The sequence below is a fragment of the Juglans microcarpa x Juglans regia genome, chromosome 8D (assembly GCF_004785595.1).
Source record: "Juglans microcarpa x Juglans regia isolate MS1-56 chromosome 8D, Jm3101_v1.0, whole genome shotgun sequence".
Classification (NCBI taxonomy): Eukaryota; Viridiplantae; Streptophyta; class Magnoliopsida; order Fagales; family Juglandaceae; genus Juglans; species Juglans microcarpa x Juglans regia.
Window position 1 is genome coordinate 5,371,154 of NC_054608.1, and position 23,653 is coordinate 5,394,806.

General features: G+C 39.4%; 3 protein-coding genes and 1 long non-coding RNA gene across 4 annotated transcripts; 2 read left to right on the forward strand and 2 right to left on the reverse strand.

The window, feature by feature from the left end:
• Positions 1–927: 927 nt before the first annotated feature.
• On the reverse strand, positions 928–2,765 carry LOC121243522 (RING-H2 finger protein ATL11-like). The gene has a single exon (XM_041141650.1). The coding sequence runs from the start codon at positions 2,293–2,295 to the stop codon at positions 1,126–1,128; it is 1,170 nt and encodes a 389-aa protein (XP_040997584.1). The 5' UTR covers positions 2,296–2,765; the 3' UTR covers positions 928–1,125.
• A 7,816-nt stretch (positions 2,766–10,581) lies between these two features.
• LOC121243078 lies at positions 10,582–11,310 on the forward strand. Its single transcript, XR_005936057.1, has 2 exons — positions 10,582–10,737; positions 11,110–11,310. It is a non-coding gene; the product is annotated as an uncharacterized LOC121243078 (long non-coding RNA).
• A 69-nt stretch (positions 11,311–11,379) lies between these two features.
• On the forward strand, positions 11,380–12,351 carry LOC121242146. Its single transcript, XM_041140047.1, has 2 exons — positions 11,380–11,734; positions 11,948–12,351. The coding sequence occupies exons 1-2, from the start codon at positions 11,380–11,382 to the stop codon at positions 12,349–12,351; spliced, it is 759 nt and encodes a 252-aa protein (XP_040995981.1).
• Positions 12,352–19,488: 7,137 nt separating this feature from the next.
• LOC121242147 (secreted RxLR effector protein 161-like) lies at positions 19,489–20,136 on the reverse strand. The gene has a single exon (XM_041140048.1). It carries the CDS (start codon positions 20,134–20,136, stop codon positions 19,489–19,491), a length of 648 nt encoding a protein of 215 aa, XP_040995982.1.
• Positions 20,137–23,653: the final 3,517 nt, after the last annotated feature.

The window sequence follows — 23,653 nt, forward strand, 5'->3', positions numbered from 1 at the left end:
ATTAGCCCATTGTTGTTTGGCACCCCATCCACCAAAAATATTATCAAAAAAGTTGTCAATTGCACAAGATCTCATATTTATGCATGAATCTACACAGAGTATTACATAAATCGCACATCTACACAATATGTGCATATAACACATGATCTACAAAGACTTGTGTACAAATGGAGAAGAAGAAGATTGCGAGGAGGAGGAAAAAAAAAAAGAGGAGAAGAAGAAGAGGAGAAATGGAGAATCGCGACAATCGCCGAATGGAAACGAATAGAAGAGAATAGAGAGAGGAGAGGTGGGTGGATGGAGGAGAAAGTGAGAAGAGAGAAAAAGGAAATTAGGGTTTTGACTGAGTAATACTATATATAGTTATGGGTTGTGCAAGCGTCATGCATTCTTAGTGGGGTCTATTATTAAAAAATTAATTTTTTTATTTAGATCTCATATTTACTCATTTTTTTCAAAAAGAATATGCGGCGCTTGTGCATTCTATATATACTTGTAAATATCATTTTTCTTTGACTTTTACATATGTTGTATTTTTTAAAATACAATACGGGCGTGCGAGTGAAAACCCGATCGGGTGGGCACCTCACCCGACCCATCCGCATTTCAATTTTTGCTTTAAGCACTCATGACTCAACCCACACTTGAAGCTGGCGGACTGAATTGTCAAAGCCTGCTAGTTAGCTCTAGTCTCGATCAGTTAATGAAATACATCAGGTTTTGTAAATAGAAAAAATATATTATTTATATATATTTTTATTATCTTATTATCATCTTATGATCTGACATTAAATAATATGTATATAATATAACCAAAAGAGCATTGAGACGAGACAAAACTTCCCATTAGGCTTGACGACATTGTAGATTCTTTTTTAAGTTTAATTCTTAGGAGTAAAATAATTGGGAATTGGGTCCCAAGCAAAATTTAATAGTGAAATATATGTATTTTACACTCACATTACGATATTCAGTGGGTCGTAAAAGTGGGTTTCAATATCTATGTGAATTAAGCATATAATGAAAGGGACGGAAATGAAGAAGAAATGAAGAGGAAAACACAATGTACACGTAATCTGAATTGGTCAAACGCCAGAAAACTCAATCCATCAAGCTATCAACCTCCTAAACTTGACTGTCAGGACGGAGACGTTCCGACGAACCTTCTCCGACGTCGTCCATTGCCCCCTTTTGAGAACGTGCTGAACCGGTCCGGGAAAGAAAACTTCTAGTCAGCGAAAATCGCCACCGGCCCGATCGGTTTACCCGTTCTTGAAACATATAGTTCCTTCCACCCCCAGTCCCCACACTGGCACTCCGGTAACCCCTCCTCGAACTCCTCACCCGAGGAAATGCCGTGCTGCTGCTCGTCCGGTTCAAGGTCGAGTTTATCAGCCGACTCCTTACGTCCTCCGGTAACCTCAGCGTGAACCTCTCGCAGTTCTCGCCCGGTTGAACTAGCGAGTGACCCGTCGAGTGTGACCGCGGGAATATCCCGGTAATTCGGAACCCCGATGACCGAGAACGGGGTAGACGGTTCTGATTGGTCCCCTGAGCATGATTTACTAAATTCACGTTCGGAGCATCTGACTCTATGATGTGATTATCAGCGACCCGAGATTGAGTCTCGTCGGTATCGGGTAGCCGATCGGGTTCGACCGGATCGTTGTCGAGATCGGGAATATGCATAACAGATGGGATTTCGCCGGGTTTTAGGATCAGATTGGCCCGACAAACGGGGCACGTAGACTGAGAAGCCAGCCAAGCGTCGATGCAATCGGTGTGAAAGACGTGGCTGCACTTGGGGAGCAAACGCAGCGTCTCGTCGTCTTCGAACTCGTTCAAGCACACGGCACACTCCAGCGAGCCCTTACCGATCTTGAGCCCCTTGACTGTGGAGTACACAAAGGTCGGGAAGGTGTTGATAGTGCTCGAGTCGACGCCACGCGCCATGCGAGAGCGCCGGTCGTTTCCACCGACGGGGATGGAGTGGTCGAGGCGGCCGCGGATGCGGTAGTCTGTGCACTGGCGCACGTAGACGGAGAGAAAGCCGAGGACAAAGAAGACCGCGACGAGGATCACCATGATGAGTGCCATGCGCTTGTCGAACTTAAGACCGGCGAGTGGGTCCTGCGGCCCAGATACGGTACCTTGCGGTGGCGGTAAGTTCTGTGAGGCGGCGAGCGGTGACAATTGCATCAGAACAAGCAGCTCGACTATCCAAGCGACGCCATGAATGAATCTCAAGAGTCCGGAAATCCTCCCGCTGTGGTTCTGCTGCTTGAGGACGGTCATCACTCATCCGGGTCGAAGCTAGCGAGCGAGAGTAGCGAGTGCAGAGTAGGATCAAAAGTCTACCATGGCAGCACTGTCTGAATTCATTTACCTATTGATCTAATGATTCGAATGTCGCTGAAGGAAGCAAAAGAGCAAAGGAAAAGCAGAAATGGGTGGAAGTTAAGATGCGGTTTGGAGAGATCAAGTGGGAAAGCTGGCGGGGGAAATCATAATTGCTAAAAGCAGGAGAGAGCTTTACAGTATATAGCGTATCAATTTCACCCGCTCCTTCTTGGCTTTCTATGAAAAACAGGGAGATAACGGACCTACGGTTGGTATGTATGTTTGACTCGGAAAGAGGGGTGAGGCCCCACGTGGACCCTCGACGTAGTCCTTTTTGTTTTAGAGAGATTATGTAGAGGATACAGGACCGTCCTGAGGTTGTCTGTGATGTACGGTCGTGGCTGCCGCGAAACACACCGACTACCGAGGGTCGTTGCTAACAAGGTCAATTCGATAACATCAATAATTGTCACTGCCTATGCACCAACGTTATGCTTTGGATTTGCCGTTGATCATCTGCTTTTATATACGAGTAATGTTAACTTGCGTGCAAGACATACAAGTCTCGGTTTAAAATTAATTATAAAAAATTGATTTTTTAATAAATTCTATTTTTCTTCAAAGTTTACACGGAACATTGAGATTTGTATAAATTGTTATATATATATATATATATACACAATTTTGATATATATCTTTTTATTCATATATTTTTTATGATTTTTGTGTCCCAACTTCCGTTTGGGATTTGATAGAGGCTACGACATTAGGATGCACACAATACGGGTTATATGTTTTTCATTCTGTTAAATATTATGCGTGTATGAGATAGATTACAACAGAAAAGTTTAGGATACAGGTCGTGACTAAAAAAAAAAAAGTAGAAGAGAAGTCGCATCACCACCATAGTAAGGATATGACAGACCATAATTTGTTCATTGCCCAACTTAAAATAATCAACATAGTACTACAGAACAACACTAACTCAAGATGGAGATAGACCTCTATATTAAACATCGGGATGCACTGGTTCCTCTTGCTAGTAATCCACCTCGATTCTTACATCTACTAAAAAACCCACGATTTTGATGAATGAAATTGTAGTGAGACTACCACAGTGAACCTCGGTATGTTATAACTCAAGAGAAAATTAATAATGTACGAAAACCATCTTATCAACCCTTTTTCAATTTTAAATGTGTGCACCACGATCTCTCCTTAGAATCTTCATACACACACCTTAGCTCTCTTTCCCATACTGCAGGTGATGATTCCGTGTATGACTTCATAACGAGCAACGTTTGGTTTCATGCCCTGTCTTTAACCACGGCATCTTGTAGCCACCGCCGATCGAGAGGCCGCTGCTTCAATCCGAGAGCGTTATCATCTTGTTTGAGACCATTGTCCCACGACGACAATCCAAGTGACGTCACCAGTCCTTAGATGCTCCCAAGTAACCAAAGAAACTCTATTAAGATAATGTCTCATCTCAACTTGGGTCGTGTTTCACTCACACACCCCCACATACTCCTCTTATAAACAAAAAGTAAGCAGTTTTTTAAAGAAAGACATCAACCTTTTTAGCAATACTGCCAGTAAATCACAATGGTGTATTATTAAGTGGAAAAATCTCAAATTAGGGTAACAATGTAGTAAATCATAACAATGCATACTCACAGTTATTAACTGCCGTTTTGTTAGTGACCTCGATCTAGTCCTTAAACATTAGGGGTCCACAAGCTCGCCATGTTCTTGTGATGACCAAATGTGCCTTGCCAACTTGCTTGGCCTTGAACTTATGTGGCAATGGAGGGTCCCTAGGTTGATGATTTTATGTGTTTGATGCAAAGTGGAACGGCTTGAAGGTTTCCCTTGATGTTGGCGCCATTTGAATGATGCTTAGTGTTGGTATAGTGAAGTGAGGCTAGGGTTTTTGGTGGCGGCTAAGGGAATTACAAATTTGGGATGAGGTGGCTAGGGTTGGAGTGTAGAATGATGTGCTAGGGTTTGGGGGGAGGATTTGGTAGTGTTTGAACGAGTTTAGAGTTGTTCCTTGAATTTAGGGATTGGCTAGGGTAAGATGGAGAAAATAGGATTTGGATATGGTAAGACGATGAAGGTCTTTGGTTGACTTGAGTGATTCTAAGGAATTAGTGATTTTAGGGATTAAGTAATTTGAAGGATTGAGTGATTTAAGGGATTGAGTGATTTTAGGGATTGGATTTAGAGGATAGGATCAAGATTCCTAAAATGTATGAATTACCATGTGGGACTCTAGGGTTTTGGCTAGGGTTTAGTTGGATGAAGGGATGCTAGGGTTAGGATTCCTAAAGTTTAGGAAATCCTTATGGAAGACTAGGGTTTCCAACTAAGGCAAAAGATGTGTATGAAATGATGGAGGCAATGAGAATTCAGCTAGGGCTTAGTTGGATGAAGTAAAGCTAACTTTGGAAAGTGGAGATTATGGAAAATATGGGATTTGAAAGATGGAGGCTTAGGATATGTTTAATATGTGAGAAAATGCAAGAAAAGATATGAACAAACTAGGAAATATAAGAACAACAATGTATTTTTGGATTTTTGAATAGAAAATGGAAAATATGCAAAAGATAGGTAAATGGATGATATGAAGATTGAATGAAAAATAAACAAGAAATTGATAAAATGAATCAACACCTATTCACGAATTGCAAGGTGATGTTCATCTCCTTGGGATTCACAAATTGCACCCAAGTAGGCCAAGTGTAAAGGCACCGAAAGTGTTCTCAAGAACACACAAGCCATCCACAATGGAATTTGTCAAAATGTCAAAAGATGTAAAAGAAACGTCTAAGGGTCCTATTTAAAGTAATAACATATGTGGAAAAACCGTAAAAGGTCCCATTGTAAAATAGGTTTTCAGTGGGCCCCATGATGACCCATGTCATATGTTGGCCATTGGTGGCCTAGGCTGGCCCATGGGCATGGCTGGTATGGCTACTAGCTTGTGGCTGGCATGGCCTAGGCACTGGGGCTGCCTATTGGCATAGCCTGGGCATTGGGGCTACTTGTTGGCATGGCCTGGGCACTAGGGCTGCCAGTTGGCATGGCCAAGGAAAGGGGCATGGGTGCTGCTCCTAGATTGCGCGCTAGGCATGCATGCTAGGTAGCTGCATGCGCTGGGCATGCGTGCTGGGCTGCTGCACGCATTGCTAGCCTGGTCACTACTCTCACTGGGCGTCCTGGGTGTGCCATGGCAAGGGCCATGGTATGCCTGCGGGACTGTCATGGGCATGTCATGGCATGCCTGTGGGGCTGCTGTGGTGCTGTCAAGGCATGTCAACGACAGTGTCGAGGGGCTGTCAAGGCTTGTCAGCAACAGTGTGAAAGCCTTGTCTGTGCACTGTCGGGGCACGTCAGCAGCAATGTCGAGGCATGGGCCGTGGGGCTGTCCAGCCTTGTCAGTGGCAGTCTCAGGGCATCAGCCATGGGCCCATCAAGGCTTGTTATGGCATGGTTGGCAGCTTGGCTGTGGGCCACAAAACTTGGGGTTTTGACATTTCCCCTCCCTTCAAGCACATCCATGCCCTCAAGGATCAAATTTGAAAATCTCCATGCCATCTCCTCATACTCTTCCTTAGCCATCTTTATGGCAAAACAATGTAACCCACATTTGCCCAACTTCTCTAATATTGAGGCCTCACACGACTTGGCTTCCTTGGATGCCAAAGTTGCCCAAATGTTCTTCTTGGACCCGAACTTGAACTCCATGGTCAACTTGTTTTAGTCAAGCACTACCCTTCCAAGGCCCTTGAGCCATAGATTGCCCAAAACCACATCAAGCTCTACTAAAGGAAGCACATGTAGGTCTGCCACTATTCTCACCCCTTGTACGTTCATTTTCGCTTACTTTACTAGCCCTTCACATTTTAACTCTTCCCCATTCACTACCTTCACCTCAAATAGCTCTATAGCAATAGATTTCAACCCAACATTGGTGACAATATTGGAGTTGATAAAGTTATGTGTGGAGCCACTATCCACCAACAATGTGACTTCAAACCTCCCTGTCCATGTCATCACTCTCATGGAGGCATGCTTTTGGATCACGGTCATGGCATTAAGGAACAACTTGGCCTCTTCTTCTTTTTCATTAGATTTGGCCTCTTCTTAATCAAACTCCTGGCTAGATGATTCAACAAAGCAACCATCATCCTCTTCTTTATTTCTCTCATCAATCAACATGTACATTTGTCCCGATCTACATTTTTGCCCTATGCCCCATTTCTCACCACAATTGAAACAAAGGCTCTTCTTCATTCTTTCTTGGACTTCTTCTCTTGTGAGCTTTTTCACTTCAAGCGGCCTGGACTAAAAAACATTCCTCATTTCCTCCTTACCTTTCCAAGGAACATTGGTTTGCAAAGGTGTAGTAAGCTTGCTCCTTATCTCCTTAGATTGACGTTTCGCCATATTAGTGTTTTCTTCTAGAATCTATGCCATCATCATGACCTCTTGAAACCTTGTAGGTTATTTCAACTTGATCTCCTTGGCTAACCAAGGCTTCAAGTCATCAATAAAGGTGCCCACAATTGCCTACTCGGACCAACCTCTCACCATAGTTTGAAGTTGTCGAAAATCCTCAATGTAATTGTGCACCTTTCCTTCTTGCCTCATCTTAGCAAGTCAGCCATGGTGATTAATAATAGAGGATGAGCCAAATTGCATAAGGAACTCTTTTTCAAAGGTCATCCACCCCAATCGTCTTCTCTCTTTCTCATATTGGTCTTGGATCCACCTCCACCACTTACTTGCTTCTCCCTCCAAATAAAAACATGTCGTCGACACCCTCTCTTGTCTAGGCAGCTCATACGCATGAAAGTAATGATCAACCTTGTCTACCCATTCATATGGATCACCACCATTAAACTTGAGAAAGTTCACCTTTGGCCTTTGAGGTCTCCGGTCATAAGTTCGGTTTCCTCTTCTTTCGTCATAATGGTCATCCTCATATCTCCTTCCTCGATGGCCTCTATCCCTTTCATGAACATGGTGCCTTCTATCAAAATAGTCACCATGGCCATAAGGCCTCTCATGCTCATACTCAAATTCGGCCCCATGTTCTTCATCATGTTGCTGATGCTCAAGCCCCACATCTTGAGGCCCTCCCCTCAAACTATGGCTTCTAGTGTGGTTCTCATTATTACGTATCCACCTCTCCACCACCACATGTTCATTTTTACTATTTCTCCTCTTCTAAACTCGATTTTTGGTGATTCATGCATGGATCCCGTAACACTTGTCTCGACCCCATCAACAAAGACATCATGCCTTTGCCCATTCGGATAGGGATGTGGCCCATGGCCATTTCCCTCAACAATCCTTCTCTCAAGCCTCTTAAGGCATGCATTTGTCTTTCTTCTTATGGCTTCCATCGATCTTCTATTCTCCTTATTATCTCGGTAAGTGACATTCAAGGCTATCCTTCACTCGGCCATAATAGTGGTGACCTCGTCAAGGACATTGGTGAGCCTTGTGGTGTGCCCTTCCAAGACCTCAATACATTTCCTATTGGAACCACTTTGCCCCTCGGCTTCTAGAATGCCCCCATGCATTGTGCTTCAAATTCTTGACACAAAACAACTTGGAACTTGGCTTGCAAACTGAAAATTCAGCATAAAACAATCTTAGGCAGCAACTTAGCTCTCTTGGATGCTTGCTCAAGGCTTCAAAAGTCCAACCTTGGGTCCCCCACTTTCTAGGGTGGTCAACCCCTCTTGCACACACTCAATGTCCAACCTTGGATCCCCCACCTTCTTGGGTGGTCGATCCGTACATGTAACACCACTCTGTCCTTTACCTTAACCCCCAAACATCGGTTCACAACACAATAATAATAATAAAGTGGAATCCAAGAGGGATTCTCTAACCCAATCACAAGATTGAGTTAACGCATTGTTTACCTCGAAGAGAAGTGAGCACTTCTCTAGAACACCAAGCAAGAAAGCTCTCTAAATGAAACCTCTCAATGAAGGCACCAATTAATGTTACGGATCTCGATCTAGTCCATAAACATTAGGGGTCCACGAGCTCGCCTTGTTCTTGTGATGACCGAATGTGCCTTCACAATTTACTTGGCCTTGACATAGTGGCAATGGAGGATCCCTAGGTTGATGAAGGTTTGGTGTTTAGTGATAGAATTGATGATGATGATGAGTGCGGGTTATCTAACTGATGATTTGGTGTAGTTGATGCAATGTGGAACGACTTGAAGGTTGCCCTTGATGTTAGCGCCACTTGGATGATGCTCAGGGTCGGTATGGTGAAGTGAGGCTAGGATTTTGAGTGGTGGCTAAAGGAATTACGAATTTGGGATGAGGTGGCTAGGGTTGGAGTGTAGGATGATGTACTAGGGTTTGGGAGGAGGATTTGGTGGTGTTTGAATTAGTCTAGGGTTGTTCCTTGAATTTAGGGATTGGCTAAGATAAGATGGGGAAGATAGGATTTAGATATGGTAAGAGGATGAACGTCTTTGGTTGACTTGAGTGATTCTAGGGAATAAGTGATTTTAGGGATTGAGTGATTTGAGAGATTGAGTGATTCAATAGATAAAGTGATTTTAGGGTTGGATTTAGAGGATGGGATGAGGATTCCTAAAATGTAGGAATTACCTTGTGGGACTCTAGCGTTTTGGCTAGGGTTTAGTTGGATGAAGAGATGCTAGGGTTAGAATTTCTAAAGTTTAGGAAATCCTTATGGAAGGTTAGGGTTTCCAACTAAGGCAAATGATGTGTATAGAATGATGGAGGTAATGGAAATTTGAGCTAGGGCTTAGTTGGATGAACAAAAGCTAACTTTGGAAAGTGGAGATTATGGAAAATATGGGATTTGAAGGATGAAGGCTTACAGAATGTTTGATATGCGAGAAAATACAAGAAAAGATATGAACAAACTAAAAAATATAAGAACAACAATGTATTTTTGGATTTTTGAATAGAGAATAGAAAATATGCAAAAGATTGGTAAATGGATTATATGAAAATTTAATGGAAAATGAACAAGAAATTGATAAAATGAATCAACACCTATTCACGAATTGCAAGGTGACGTTCCTCTCCTTGAGATTCACGAATTGCAACCAAGTAACCCAAATGCAAAAGCACCAAAAGAGTTCTCAAGAACACACAAGTCATCCACAAACAAATTTGCCAAAATGTCAAAAGATGTAAAAGAAATGTTTAAGGGTCCTATTTAAAGCAATAACATAGGTGGAAAAATCCTAAAAGGTCCCCTTGTAAAATAGGTCTTAGGTGGGCCCCATGATGGCCCGTGTCATATGTTGGCCCTTGGTGGCCTAGGCTAGCCCATGGCATGGGCCATGAGCATGGCTGACATGGCTGGCATGTGGTTGGCATGGCCCAGGCATGGCCTGGTCGCTAGGGCTGCTTGCTAGCATGGCCCAGGTGTTGGGCTGTCTACTAGCATGGTCTGAGCACTGGGGCTGCCTGCTGGCATGGCCCAGGCAAGGGGCCTAGGAGCTACTCCTGCGCTGCAAGCTGGGCATGCACGCTGGGCTGCTGCGTGTGCTAGGCGTGCTATGCGCACTGCTAGCCTAGTCACTATCCTCACTTGCATCCTGGGCGTGTCATGGTAGGGGCCATGGCATGCCTGTGGGGCTGTCCTGGGCATGTCATGGCAGGGGGTCATGGCATGTATGTGGGGCTACTGTGGTGTTGTCAAGACATGTTAGTGATAGTGTCGAGAGCAGTGTTTTTGACATCGTACTGTACCGGTCGGTACGGCCTGTATTTTCCGTACCGGCCACTTGGCTGGTATAGTTTATATCTGCATTTCGTACCGCCCAAAATACCCGGTGCACTGTCCTGTACCGGCCGGTATTTGATTTTCCAGCCGAAACATATATTTCGGCCTGTACAAAAATCTACAGCCAACTTGCCGTTTGGTTTGAATTTTGGATGGCAGTTTCTTAATTTGATTAAGCACTTAAGGGCTATTTCGGAATTTAGACTTTGACATAACTTAGGGTTTTGACAAAACACTTTTGAGTCTTTGAATTTTCTTCTTTGCCCAAATTGATTTTAGCCATAACTCTCTTAACTCTCAAGCTCTCCTCTGAGTCCTTTCTTCTCTCAAGCTCTGCGATAGTGATTTCCAAATTCCAATTCAAGCAGCTTGTCTAAAACTATATCGCACAAAGGTAAGCTCTTTTTCAGTTTTTCCTCCATAATTATTCTATTTTTCAAGTTTGTTCTTGAAACCTTATGGGATCTGTAATTTGTGCAACTTTGGAGCTTGATAATTTTTTCCCTCAACTTTGAAGCTTGATAAAGTTTTTTATTTTCTTAAAAATATTTGGTAAAATAAATATTTTTTTATCTTTTATTTTCTTTGACGGAAGTAGAAATTTAGACTTTTTTTAGTTTCTAGTTTTGATATGTTCCATCATGAGATGTATATTGAATTAAAAATATTTGGATGCAAGTTGGTCGATGCACCTGTTTGACAAAAACTGTGTGCACGTTGGGCACCTAGAATTTCATGTAAATAGGTATATATGTTCATATATATATATATATATATATATATATATATATATATATGCCAAATGATTATATAGTGCCATATGACATGAATTATAAGCATATGGTTTTTGAAATAATTATTTTGAGAGAATAAGTCCGTAGTTGGAGACACTCCCATCAATGAATGTGTATTGATTTTGTTTTAATATTGAAAGCCACTCATGTTTGCATATGAAAATTGAGAAAGTTAACTATTCTAGTTAAATTTACAGGTTTTGATTGAGTTTTCATAGACCCAACATCTTTATTTCAAGTTTGGTGTATGGAAGAACGCTCTGGTCAGTATGCTTTCTTGTACTCCTAATTTTCTACTGAAGCAGTCTTACTTGGTGGGTTCTTTCTGATTCTGATTCTAAGTTTCTTATTTCTTTTGACTTTTTTTAATTTTTCTTACTTATAAGTGTTAATTTTTATACTTTAATAGTTAAAAATGTCTAGTTGTCAATCAACCGATGGTATGACTTCAACTCCAACACTTGCTCTTATAAGATTAGAAGATCCAGCATGGGCCCATGCACGTGCAGTGCCAGGAGCAAGAAATAATACTGAATGTTTATATTGTAATAAAGTAATTAGAGGTGGCGGGATCACTCGGTTGAAGCATCATCTAGCTGAGATTCCAGGCGATGTAGAAGCATGTAAAAATGTCTCTGAAGATGTAAAATGGCAAATGAAGGAGTTACTTGATGAAATGAAAAAAAACAAAGAGAAGAAAAGAAAAATAAGGTCAGAGATTGAAGGCGATATAGATTTAACATCTGATGATATTGATGATAGTAATAGTATGGAGGGACAATCTCATCTTTCAAAAGGTAAGGGGAAGTAGAAAGAATCTGGAACTGGAAAATCAGTGAGGGGATTGAGTAGATTTTTTGCTCTAAGAACAACTCATGGGGCCCAACCTTCAATTAAGAGTTCTATGTGTTCAAATGAGATGATTATAAAAGCAAAGATGTCTGTAGCACGCTGGTGGTATGATGCTAATCTGCCCTTCAATGCGGCTTAATCCAAGTTTTATCAACTAGCTATTGATGCCATGACTGCCATCGGGCCAGGATTCAAGGGCCCTTCTTTATATGAGTTGAGAGGAAATTTATTAAAGATGGTTGTGGATGAGGTTCAAGATTATTTGCAACAAATTAAACAGGTTTGGAATGAGAGCGGTTGTTCACTAATGGCAGATGGTTGGACAAACCAAAAGCAACAATCATTAATCAACTTTCTAGTTTATTGTCCGAAATGTACAATGTTCTTGAAGTCTGTTGATACATATGGCCTTAGAAAAGATGCTGAAATATTATTTAATATCTTTGATGAGGTTGTTCAAGAAATTAGAGCTGAGAATCTTGTACAATTCATAACGGACAATGATGCAAGTTATAAAGCTGCAGGAAAAAAGTTACAGCAGAAGTATGGCTCTTTCTACTAGTCCCTATATGCAGCTCATTGCATAGACTTAATGTTGGAGAATTTTTCTGATCCAAGATATTTTCCCCTTATTGATGATACTATAAAAAAGGCAAAAAAGATAACAAAGTTAATCTATAACCATAGTTGGGTTTTGGCATTGATGAGAAAAGACTTTATCAAAGGTCATGATTTGTGTCGTCCTGCAATTACAAGATTTGCGACAAATTTTTTAAGTATCCATTTGCTCTTGTTTAAGAAAGAACTCAGACAAATGTTTACTTGTGATAAATGGATTGTATCAAGTCATTCTAAGAGCAACATAGGGAAGGAGATAGCTGGGATCGTTTTAGAAGATAAAGAGTTTTGGACTCAATGTCAATTTATTGTCAAAGTTAGTGAGCCTTTGGTTCGTGTTCTACGACTTGTTAACGGGGATGAGAAGCCTGCAATGTGATACTTGTATGATGCAATGGAAAGAGTCAAAGAGAACATAAAAGCAAGATGTAATAACAAAGTTAGTTTATTCAGTCCATTCACCAGGATCATTGATTCTAGATGGGATAGGCAGCTTCACAGTCCATTACATGCGGGGGTTGTTTTCTTAACTCTGGAATTTACTATAGCCCCAATTTTAAAAATAAAAATGATGTTGTAAGAGGCTTCAACAGTTGTGTTATGAAGATGGAACTTGATCTCGATAATCAAGACAAGATCATTGCAGAACTTGACTTATATAAAAATGCAGTAGGTGAGTCTGGACATTCTTTAGTAATTCGCCAGCGCGATAAGATTAATTCAGGTATTATCATTTATCAATATTATTTGTTAAATAATGTGACTTTGTACTTTAAATTTTATCTTATTTTATTTTTACTTGTATTTAATTAATAATTTATAATTGCATTATTGTTATAATTGCATGGTGGACTCAATTTGGTTGCGAGGTTCCAACGCTTCAAAGGTTTGCTGTTCGAGTACTAAGTCAATATTGTAGTGCAACTGGATGTGAGAGAAACTGAAGCACATTTGATTTTATTCATTCGAAGAAGAGAAATAGATTAGTGCATAAACGTTTGAATGACCTAGTATTTGTTCGTTATAATTTGAAGCTGAGAGAGAGGTAAATTCATTTCTGAACAGAAGAGCCGTTTTCATTTTCAAGTAGTGTTCGATCGATTACGTATTAATCAATATTCGATTGATTGGTCTGAGGTTATCGACAAAAAAGATTTGTCTAAGTCACTTCCAGACAGACTGGCTTGACTAGTGAGCGAGAAATGAAAGACTAGCTGACAGAATATATAACATTTTCACTTATGTTTGATTTTAGTTTGACAGGAGCATAAAAAAGGGAAGAGATGCTTTAGATCCAATCAATCTTGAAAACATTAATTTGATGAAAGAATGGGTGAGTGAAGAATCTGAACTTCTTGATGGAGAAGATTTGAATTGGGCAAATATTAAGGAGCCATTAGCCTCACTAAATGAGGAAGACAATGATAAGGTTGGTGTTGATGTTGATGACATTGATGAAAATATTTTGATTAACATGTCGAATCCTGATCCTTATTGTCTTTTTGATGATAATTAGTATTTTTGATGAAGTGGTGACGTTAATGATTTTATCATGATAATGTTGGTATTTATAACTTTATATTAGTTGCAACTTAAAACTTAAGACTTGTATTGAGAAGTATTGAGTTTATGACTTATTTTGTTGTTATTTGGAATACAGTTAATGCTTGTATGTATATCATTTATCCAGGTATAAATTATTCTGAAATGATACACAAAACGGTACCGGTACAGAAACGGTATCGTGACCGAAATATTATCCCGAAACGGTACACGAAATGTTACTGGTACCGAAATATTTCATTCCAGTGCCTTAACAGGTACGGCTTCCGGTACGATATTCAAAACATTGGTTGAGAGGCTGTCAAGGCCTTGTCCATGGGGCTGTTGGGGCATGTTAGCAGCAGTGTTGAGGCATGGGCCATGGGGTTGTCCAGCCTTGTTAGTGTCTGTGTCAGGGCATTAGTCATGGGCCCATCAAAGCTTGTCATGGCATGGTGGCAGTTTGGCCGTGGGCTACAAAACTTGGGGTTTTGACACATTTGTAGCCAGCGTTGTCACCAAGATTGAAGAGCTTGCATTAGCGATGAGTTCTCACTAGAAGTGTAATCAGTTTGATCTTGTCCTGAGGGTCATAGACCAAAAGTTCGGTCCACCCATTTACCAGACCGGACTAGACCGTTAACTATCGGTCCAATCAGTCCATATGAGTTAGGAACGTTTTTTTCCTCTTTTCTTTTTTTTGGCAAATAAATTAATACGACAAATTAATTACATTAGTAAAATTAAAATTAAGTGAGCTCTTTAATGTAGATTATATAACTAATTCATTAAAAAATCATTATATTTATGATGTTAATAGTTACTAACTTAGTACTTTAGTATTCATAATAGTCTATATTAGAATTCTAACATTTTATATATAGTTAATGAATATTAAATAATTTCATTGTCTATAGATTATTCATGCTTACTTGCAACTTATGCACCTTAAAAAAAACTTATCTAATTACTTTAATTAAGAGTAAATAGTATAGTATGTATTTACATATAATAACATATATTATCATATAATATATGGGAAATCCTTAGGACCGATCGGGCTGGAATTAGGCAAATAACAGCCTGCCAGTCACATAGAAACACCTAAGCCTGCCACCACAATTATCCTGAAGCAGCACTACTCCTGTGCGATTTCAGCTCCTTACCTTTCGCACCCGAAAGGAACCCCAGCTTATTTCAACCCAAAGGAATCGCACCACAGGAACCCCCAGCTGCGTCGGCGGAACTCACCACTAATCGCACCCCTTTTGTCAAAGCTCAACCCAGAGGAACTCCCCCACAAGTCGCACCCGAAAGCTAAACCCATCGACATCGGCGTCGGCCCCCTTCAGAACCCCCCTTCATCGACGCTCAGCCCTCTTCGCAGTAGCGATAACCATTTCTAGTATGCCTTTTGACCAACCCTAAATTCTATTTTGCTTGGAATGTAAATTACTCGTGTAAACTGCTTAGAATGTAAATTGTTTGGACTCTTTGGGATCGATAGATCATCAGGACTTACCTGATTTGTTTGCAAATTGATTGTGGCTGTAATATTAATTATTGGTTGCATTTTATGGTGTAATTTTTATGTGTAAGAAATGTTGTTTTTGCATTTCTCCTCATCTGTTCAGAAACGCTTCCATTTTAGGTGTTTGATAAAAGTTATGCAAGAGAGGGGCAGCGAGGAAAAGAGTGGGGCAGAGAGGGGTGGTGCGAGGAAGAGAGCGTCGCACTGAGGTGCTCGCATCGGCGTTGAACTGAGGGCAGTGCAAAGGGATGCAGCAAGGAAAAAGGGGCAGAGAGGGGCGGGCAGTGCAAATGAGAAGGCAAATAGCATACATACGATCGTGATTCTTTGTGGTGGAGCGTATTTGTCTTACAGTGTATTTTATTAAATGGAGTTAGTTGAATAGAAGGCTGCTTTTGTGGGTTTTTCAACCTAACCGCTGGGAAGCATTTCTCATAATATATTAGTTAATTAATAACATATATTATTTCACATTTTATATGGTCAATAGTGATAGATTAGATAAAAATTACAAAATTAACTTATACAACTATTATATAAAATAATATTTAAAAAATGTATATGTAAACATTTCGGCCTAGTCCGATCAAAAAAACCATACCCTGGGATCGGACTGAAAATCAAATTTTTCAGACACCATGGATTGAGATAGACCAACTTGATTTTCAATCCAATCGATATTTTCAGTCTGGACCGACAAATTTTCACACCTAGTTGTTCTCACGTCGGTCATTGATGGTCTGGTTTCCCTATGTTTTTGGCCGGCCATATATCCAACCTACGTCGAAAACCTTTTTATTAATAATCTCGTTTCAAGAATCAATGATCCGCAGGGTGAGAACAATAATAACGATTTATCCATTTTGTATACAAGCTGGTATCAATGGTTAAAAAATGATCTCCATGATCAATATAATTTGGATAAGCAGTACTATTTATCTACATAAATATTTTTAATTTTTTTCTCCCTTTCTTGATATTTCTCAGACACAAATATTTTTTTAAAATGAATAAAGAAATAATAAAAAGTAATATTTAAATAATCTAAAAAATAGAAGAAATAAGCTAATATATATATATATATATATAGAGAGAGAGAGAGAGAGAGAGAGAGAGAGAGAGAGTACTACACATATCATTAGCTAAAAATATATAGAGTGACTTGTGATCATTAGCTATATCATACACAAATAATTTAGATGGAGTACTATTGAGAATAAATTTTCAAAGCAGGTGAAAATGCAATTTGCTGGGTAAATGCAGGGCAGTCAAGGCTTGTGATTCAATTTCAAAGGAAACTAATCCTTTATATATTAGTCAATAGTTCTTCCAAGGTCTGCAGTACTGGATCAGGATTTTAGGCCATATGGCCAACTTGAGTTTAAGGTCAACGTAGCAGACGTACGTAGCCATCAGTTTTGTTGGAAAAACGAGAGAGGGCGGAGAGAAAGAATGAAAAAAGACAAATTGCATGTTCATGTTTCAGTCAAGATTACTTGAAGGGGAAGTTTTTGGAGGGCATGCATGCATGGACATCCATCCCCACTAGCTAGCTAGCTAGCTAGGTCTAGGTTTACCATGCTGCATTGAATGGCTTGATTTTTTTGTGATAAATAATTCGACACGCAATTTTTTTTAATCCTCATGATAATATTCTTTATTAATGATAATAAAGTAAAGATAACAAGCTGACCATCAAAGAGGATTTCTTACATCATGATCGATCATCTGTCTCGCGCCATGGTTGATGCTTTAACTGAATTTAATTGGTTGAGTAATATTGCTTCTTGATTTCTATGCATTAATAATAATAAAAAAAACAACTATTTGTTATCAGTTACTTTTTATTAAAATGACTATTTTTTATCAAAATAAGTCAATTATGGTTGCAAATAGCGATGGTCGAAGATGCATGCATTGAGAGAGGGGCCGGGAGTCCTATTATTATGAGCTTTTGCTTCAGTTGTTTTTGTTCGAGCCTGGTGATGGTCTTTTGCTACACTTCATGAGCTTATTTGTTTAGAAAGTGAGAAGACATCATGGGGTACTGATCAGATACCATAAACAATGAGCTTATTCTTGCCTTCCATGTATGTGTGTGTATATATATATATATATATATATATATATATATATATATATATATATATATATATATATATATATATATATATATATACCTTAATTGGTATCAGAGCCAGAACCGATACCCGTGGGGCATTAGGATCTCTCCTCGCAAGGGTTCTAGAAGGAAGGTGGGTGGGGCCGCTGCTAGGACCCCCGTGAGGGGAGGGTCGAGGGTGCGTGACGGGGAAGTCTCACATCGGCTAGTAGTGATCCTGCTAGTGGCTTTATATTGAGAGAGGTGACGGGCGTAGTCCCACATCGGCTAGTAGTGATCCTGCTAGTGGCTTTATATTGAGAGAGGCACCCTCTCTTGCACAAGCGCTTTTGTGGGAGAGTTCTACCTTAATTGGTATCAGAGCCAGAACCGATACCCGTGTGGCATGCAGGACCGCTCTTGGCAAGGGTTCTAGAAGGAAGGCGAGTGGGCCGCTGCTAGGACCCCCGTGAGGGGAGGGTCGATGGTGCGTGACGGGCTTAGTCCCACATCGGCTAGTAGTGATCCTGCTAGTGGCTTTATATTGAGAGAGGCACCCTCTCTTGCACAAGCGCATATATATATATATATATATATATATATATATATATATATATATATATAGGAGGTCCATTGCCACCGAGGCAAATTAAAGACTCTGGAATGGTGTTTCTCTTTAGGAGCTAGATCTAGTCCACTTGTGAACTGGCACAACAGAAAGAGGTGTTGCAAGGTTATCTCATCTCTCACTTTCCTCTCCTTGTCTTGGTCTCCTCTCCTTGTTCATCTCCTCCAGCGGCCGCCGCTCACCTCCTCTCCTTTTCATCATCCCTCTATCTTCTTTTATATCCTTTTCTCATTCTCCTCCTCCACACATTCTTCCAATTTTATTTGTGTCCCTCATTTTTTGAAAAGTGTCTAATCCTGCATATAAAAATACATAATAATATCATAAAAAATACAATGAATTTAACATTCACACGAAACTAATTTGGATTGAAGCATAGAAATATCGCTCTTTTTAAGAAGATTCAAACTCTTTGCGGTGTACAAAGTCTCAGATTAACTGGTGTAGTAGAACTCCTCTTGACTTGACTCTTCTAGGATACAACAAGTCAACTGATCATCATATAGCCTGAACCAATTCTGTACAAGTGGTTGAGCTCAAAGCTCTACCAAAAGAACACATTTCTTTTACCTAGAAATGTTAGACTAAAAATAATTTTAGAATGTGAAATTATACTTTAGAAACAAGAATTGATAGGTTTTAATACCAAGAAATAAATATCTCCCGCCATTGATACTATTCACTATTTTGCTACGTTTCTCTCTGTGTTTGGCACTTCCAAACTCTTCTCCACTCTATTTAGATAGTGTAATACCGAAGGGAATTGAGTAAATGAGTCCAGGGACCAAACACTGTATTTATAATCGAAGCCTCCATCAAACTTCGGTGTTTACGTGTCCCATGTGATCCTATTTTCATGGGATCAATTATCAACGTGATGGAAGAGTGTTGGACCACTTCAAAGACTCTTAAGTGATAGACTCGTTCTCATGGACGTCTCCGTGAGAAACGGTCAACATTCTCTCACTTGGTCCACACTCATAATCAAAGATTTCATCTTAAACTCATCGATAATCTCCATTTAAGTAATAAATACATGAATCATGGCGATAGGTCCTCTAATGACGAGTATTACCTTCCATGTATTACTATGTATTTATTCTTTAAACATTATAATTTATGTGGGAACAATTTCTTAATGAATAAACTCTATGTTTATTCTTGGTCCAACATAGATGAATTTTTCTCAAAATTTAAATTAAGATACACATCAATATGAGAAAAAACATCAAAATATTTATGAATTTCATTAAAATAACATTGTTCATACAATGAAAAATTACATAATGAAACCAAGTCCCATGTTCACTACATGATCCTTGAATTTCAACGGTGGCATGCCCTTAGTCAAAGGATCAACGATCATTAGTTCAGTGCTTACGTGCTCAATGACCACTTTATTTTCTTTAACATGTTCCCTTATAGCTAAATATTTAATGTCGATGTGTTTACTCCGACTCCCACTTTTGTTGTTTTTAGCCATAAAAACAGCAGTTGAATTGTCGCAATACATTCTCAATGGCCTAGAGATCGAATCCATAATTCTAAGCCCAGAAATGAAACTCTTAAGCCATACACCATGTGAAGTAGCCTCAAAACAAGAGACGAACTCGGCTTCCATAGTGGAAGTGGCAGTCAAAGTCTGTTTGGCACTCCTCCATGATATAGCTCCACCGGCCATCAAAAATATATATCCTGATGTTGATTTGTGTGAATCAATACAGCCAGCAAAGTCAGAATCTGAGTAGCCAATTACTTCCAGATTATCCGTTCGTCTATACATAAGCATGTATTCTTTGGTTCCTTGAAGGTACCTCATTACTTTCTTTGCAACTCTCCAGTGGTCTAAACCTGGATCACTCTGATATCGTCCTAACATTCCTATAGCAAATGCAATGTCAGGTCTTGTACAGACCTGAGCATACATTAGGCTTCCGACAGCAGAAGCATATGGAATGTTCTTCGTTTATTCCCTCTCAAGGTCGTTCCTTGGGCATTGGTTCAAATTGAACATATCACCCTTCACAATGGGAGCTACACTTGGTGAACAATCCTTCATCCAGTATCTCTCTAAAACTTTATTAATGTATGTTTCCTGAGACAGACCCAAGATACCTTGAAATCTGTCTCTATGGATCTTAATGCCAATGACATAAGATGCCTCACCCATATCCTTCATATCAAAATTTTTAGAGAGGAATTGTTTCACCTCATGCAGCAAACCCTTATCATTGGTTGCTAGCAAAATGTCATCTACATATAAAACAAGAAAATATATTTTACTCCCACTGACCTTCTGGTATATACATTGATCCATAACGTTTTCTACAAAACCGAATGAAGAAATTACATTATGGAATTTCAAATATCATTGTCGAGATGCTTGTTTTAAACCGTATATGGATTTCTTGAGCTTGCAAACCAATTGATCACCATCACTAGAGTGGAATCATTCATGCTGTTTCATGTAAACCTCCTCCTCTAGATCTCCATTGAGAAATGATGTTTTCACATCCATTTGTTGCAACTTTAAGTCAAAATAGGCTACTAATGCCAAAATAACACGCAAAGAATCTTTCTTAGATACATGAGAGAAAGTCTCCGTGTAATCGATTCCTTCTTTCTGGTGAATCCTTTAGCAACGAGTCTTGCCTTGTATCTCTCAATGTTGTCCAATGAGTCTTTTTTAGTTTTAAAGACCCATTTACATCCAATGGCTTTTACACCATTAGGCAACTCAACAAGATCCCAGACTTCATTACTCTTTATAGAATTCATCTCTTCCTTCATGGCATTGTACCATAATTCTGATTTTTTACAACTCATGGCTTGTGAAAAGAACTCGAGATTATTTTTGGCTCCAATGTTATAGTCAGATTCTTGCAGATACACAACATAATCACTAGGAATTGCTGATCTCCTTGCTCTAATAGATCTTCTTAATGTTGCACCATCATCTTCCTGAAAAGTATATGGTTCAACTTGTTGTTCAAAAGTTGTTGGCAACTCTTGAACTACTTGATCTACTGGAACGTCATCAGCAGCTTGTGGAATATCAATGATTGGTTGTTCAACACCAGTTTGCACTTGAGGGGTATTGTAAACAATAACCATTCTATCACTTGAGGTGGAAGGTTGAGATTCTGAATGATCATTCTCAAAAACTATGTTCCTGGTTTGATCACTCCCACTGATCAAGTCATTTTCAAGAAACTTTGCATTATTGATTCCACAATCCTAGTGCTGCGAGATGGACAATAAAATCTATAACCCTTAGACCTTTCAGCATATCCAATGAAATACCCACTAATGGTCCTTGGGTCTAGTTTCTTCTCTTGTGGATTATAAATTCTCATCTCAGACGGGCATCCCCAAATGTGCATATGTCGCAAACTCGGTTTACAACATTTCCATAATTCAAATGGCATTTTAGGAACAGCCTTGGTTGGAAATCAGTTTAATATATACACTGTCGTCTTAAGTGTTTCAGCCCACAATGATTTAGGAAGATTGGAGCTGCTAAGCATACTCTGCACCAAGTCCAATAATGTTCGGTTTCTTTTTTCTGCTACACCATTCTGGTCCGGTGAACCAGGCATGGTATACTGGGCAACAATCCCATGCTCTTGAAAAAACTTTGCAAATGGCCCAGGTGCTTGTCCATTCTCTGTGTATCTACCATAATATTCTCCACCTCTATATGATCTCACGATCTTAATTTGCTTGTCGCATTGTTTCTCTACTTCAGCCTTAAAGATTTTAAAGGCATCTAATGCTTCATTCTTGTTATGAAGCATATAGAGATACATATATCGTGAGTAATCATCTATAAAAGAGATGAAGTATTTCTGACCATGTGAGTCCATGTCTGGACTACATATATTAGTATGTATGATCTCTACTATTTCTGAACTCCTATTGGCACCTTTCTTTGCCTTGTTGGTCTGCTTTCCTTTTATACAGTCCACACAAGTCTCAAAATTAGTAAAATCCAGAGTATTAAGTACCACTTCATTTACTAATCTTTTAATTCTATCTATGGAGACGTGACCTAATCTCCGGTGCCATAATTTAGAGGAATCATAATTAATAACACATCTTTTAGTGTCAGTGTGAACATTCATTGAATCATAAGTGGTATTGTTTTGTAAATTAATGCAGTAAAGATCATCAGACAAAATACCATTCCCAACACAATCAGATTTATAAAATAAACTGAATGTTGAATTTGAAAAATTAAAGGAATATTCAAAAGGTACTAGTCTTGAAATTGAAATCAAGTTTCTAGAGAAACTTGGAACATAAAAGGTCTTTTCCAACTTTAAAACAAAACCACTAGATAAAATTAAATAGCAAGTTCCTATAGCTTCCACATGCGAGCCCATCTAGTTTCCTGATAAGATGCTTCGCTCACTTCCCACTGGCTTCCTTAGGTTTTGCAAACCCTGCAAAGAATTTGAAATGTGGATTGTTGATCCAGAATCAATCCACCATGTGTTAATATTGACATTAACCATATTAAATTCATAACAAATAAATGAGGTTGGATTACCTTTGTCTGCAAGCCATTTCTGGAATTTGGAGCATTCCTTCTTCATGTGTCCTTTCTTTTTACAGAAAAAACACTTGGAATCTTTCTTAATACCACCTTGAGGAGGTATTTTGCCTTTTCCTTTCAGCTTGGCTTGAGATTTGCCCCTTTCATGCGTCGCTAGCATTGCACTTTCACGTTGTTCCATCATCAGTCTCCCTTCCTCTTGAACACACATGGTCATGAGTTCATTAATTGACCATTTATCCTTATGTGTGTTGTATAAGATTTTGAAGAGTCCATATTGATGCGAAAGGGTGTTCAAGATGTAGTGCACCAGGAAGGACTCTGACATTTCAACCTCGAGTTTCTTCAATTGAGCCACATTGTCCCTCATTTGCATGATGTGCTCAAGCACACCTTTCACACTGGTGAGCCTTAGGGATGAAAACTTCATGATTAGGGTGCTTGCTAGTGCTTTGTTTGAAGTGACAAATTGTTCATCAATGGCCTTTAGCAAGTCTCAGACCTTTTCATGCTGATCGACAAAACCACGAATACCAACAGAAATTCTAGTCTTAATGAACATCATGCTGAGGCGATTAGATCGCTCCCATCGCTCATAAAGTGCGATAGCTGCTGCATTGCTGGTATCAGTGAGTGCTGGTGGTTCGTCTTTTCTAATAGCATAGTCTATGTCCATCCACCCTAAATGAAGAAGAACTCTCTCCTTCCAGACTTTGTAATTATCTCCCTTAAGTTCAGGGATATCATAACGAATATCAGAGAAATTTGTAGGTTGTATAACTGCATATAGATTACATACTTACGTTAAAATTGAGGCCTAAATAAATATTCATGTGTTACCAATATAAATCATGCTTTAAAAATTGAATCTAATGACATAAAATTG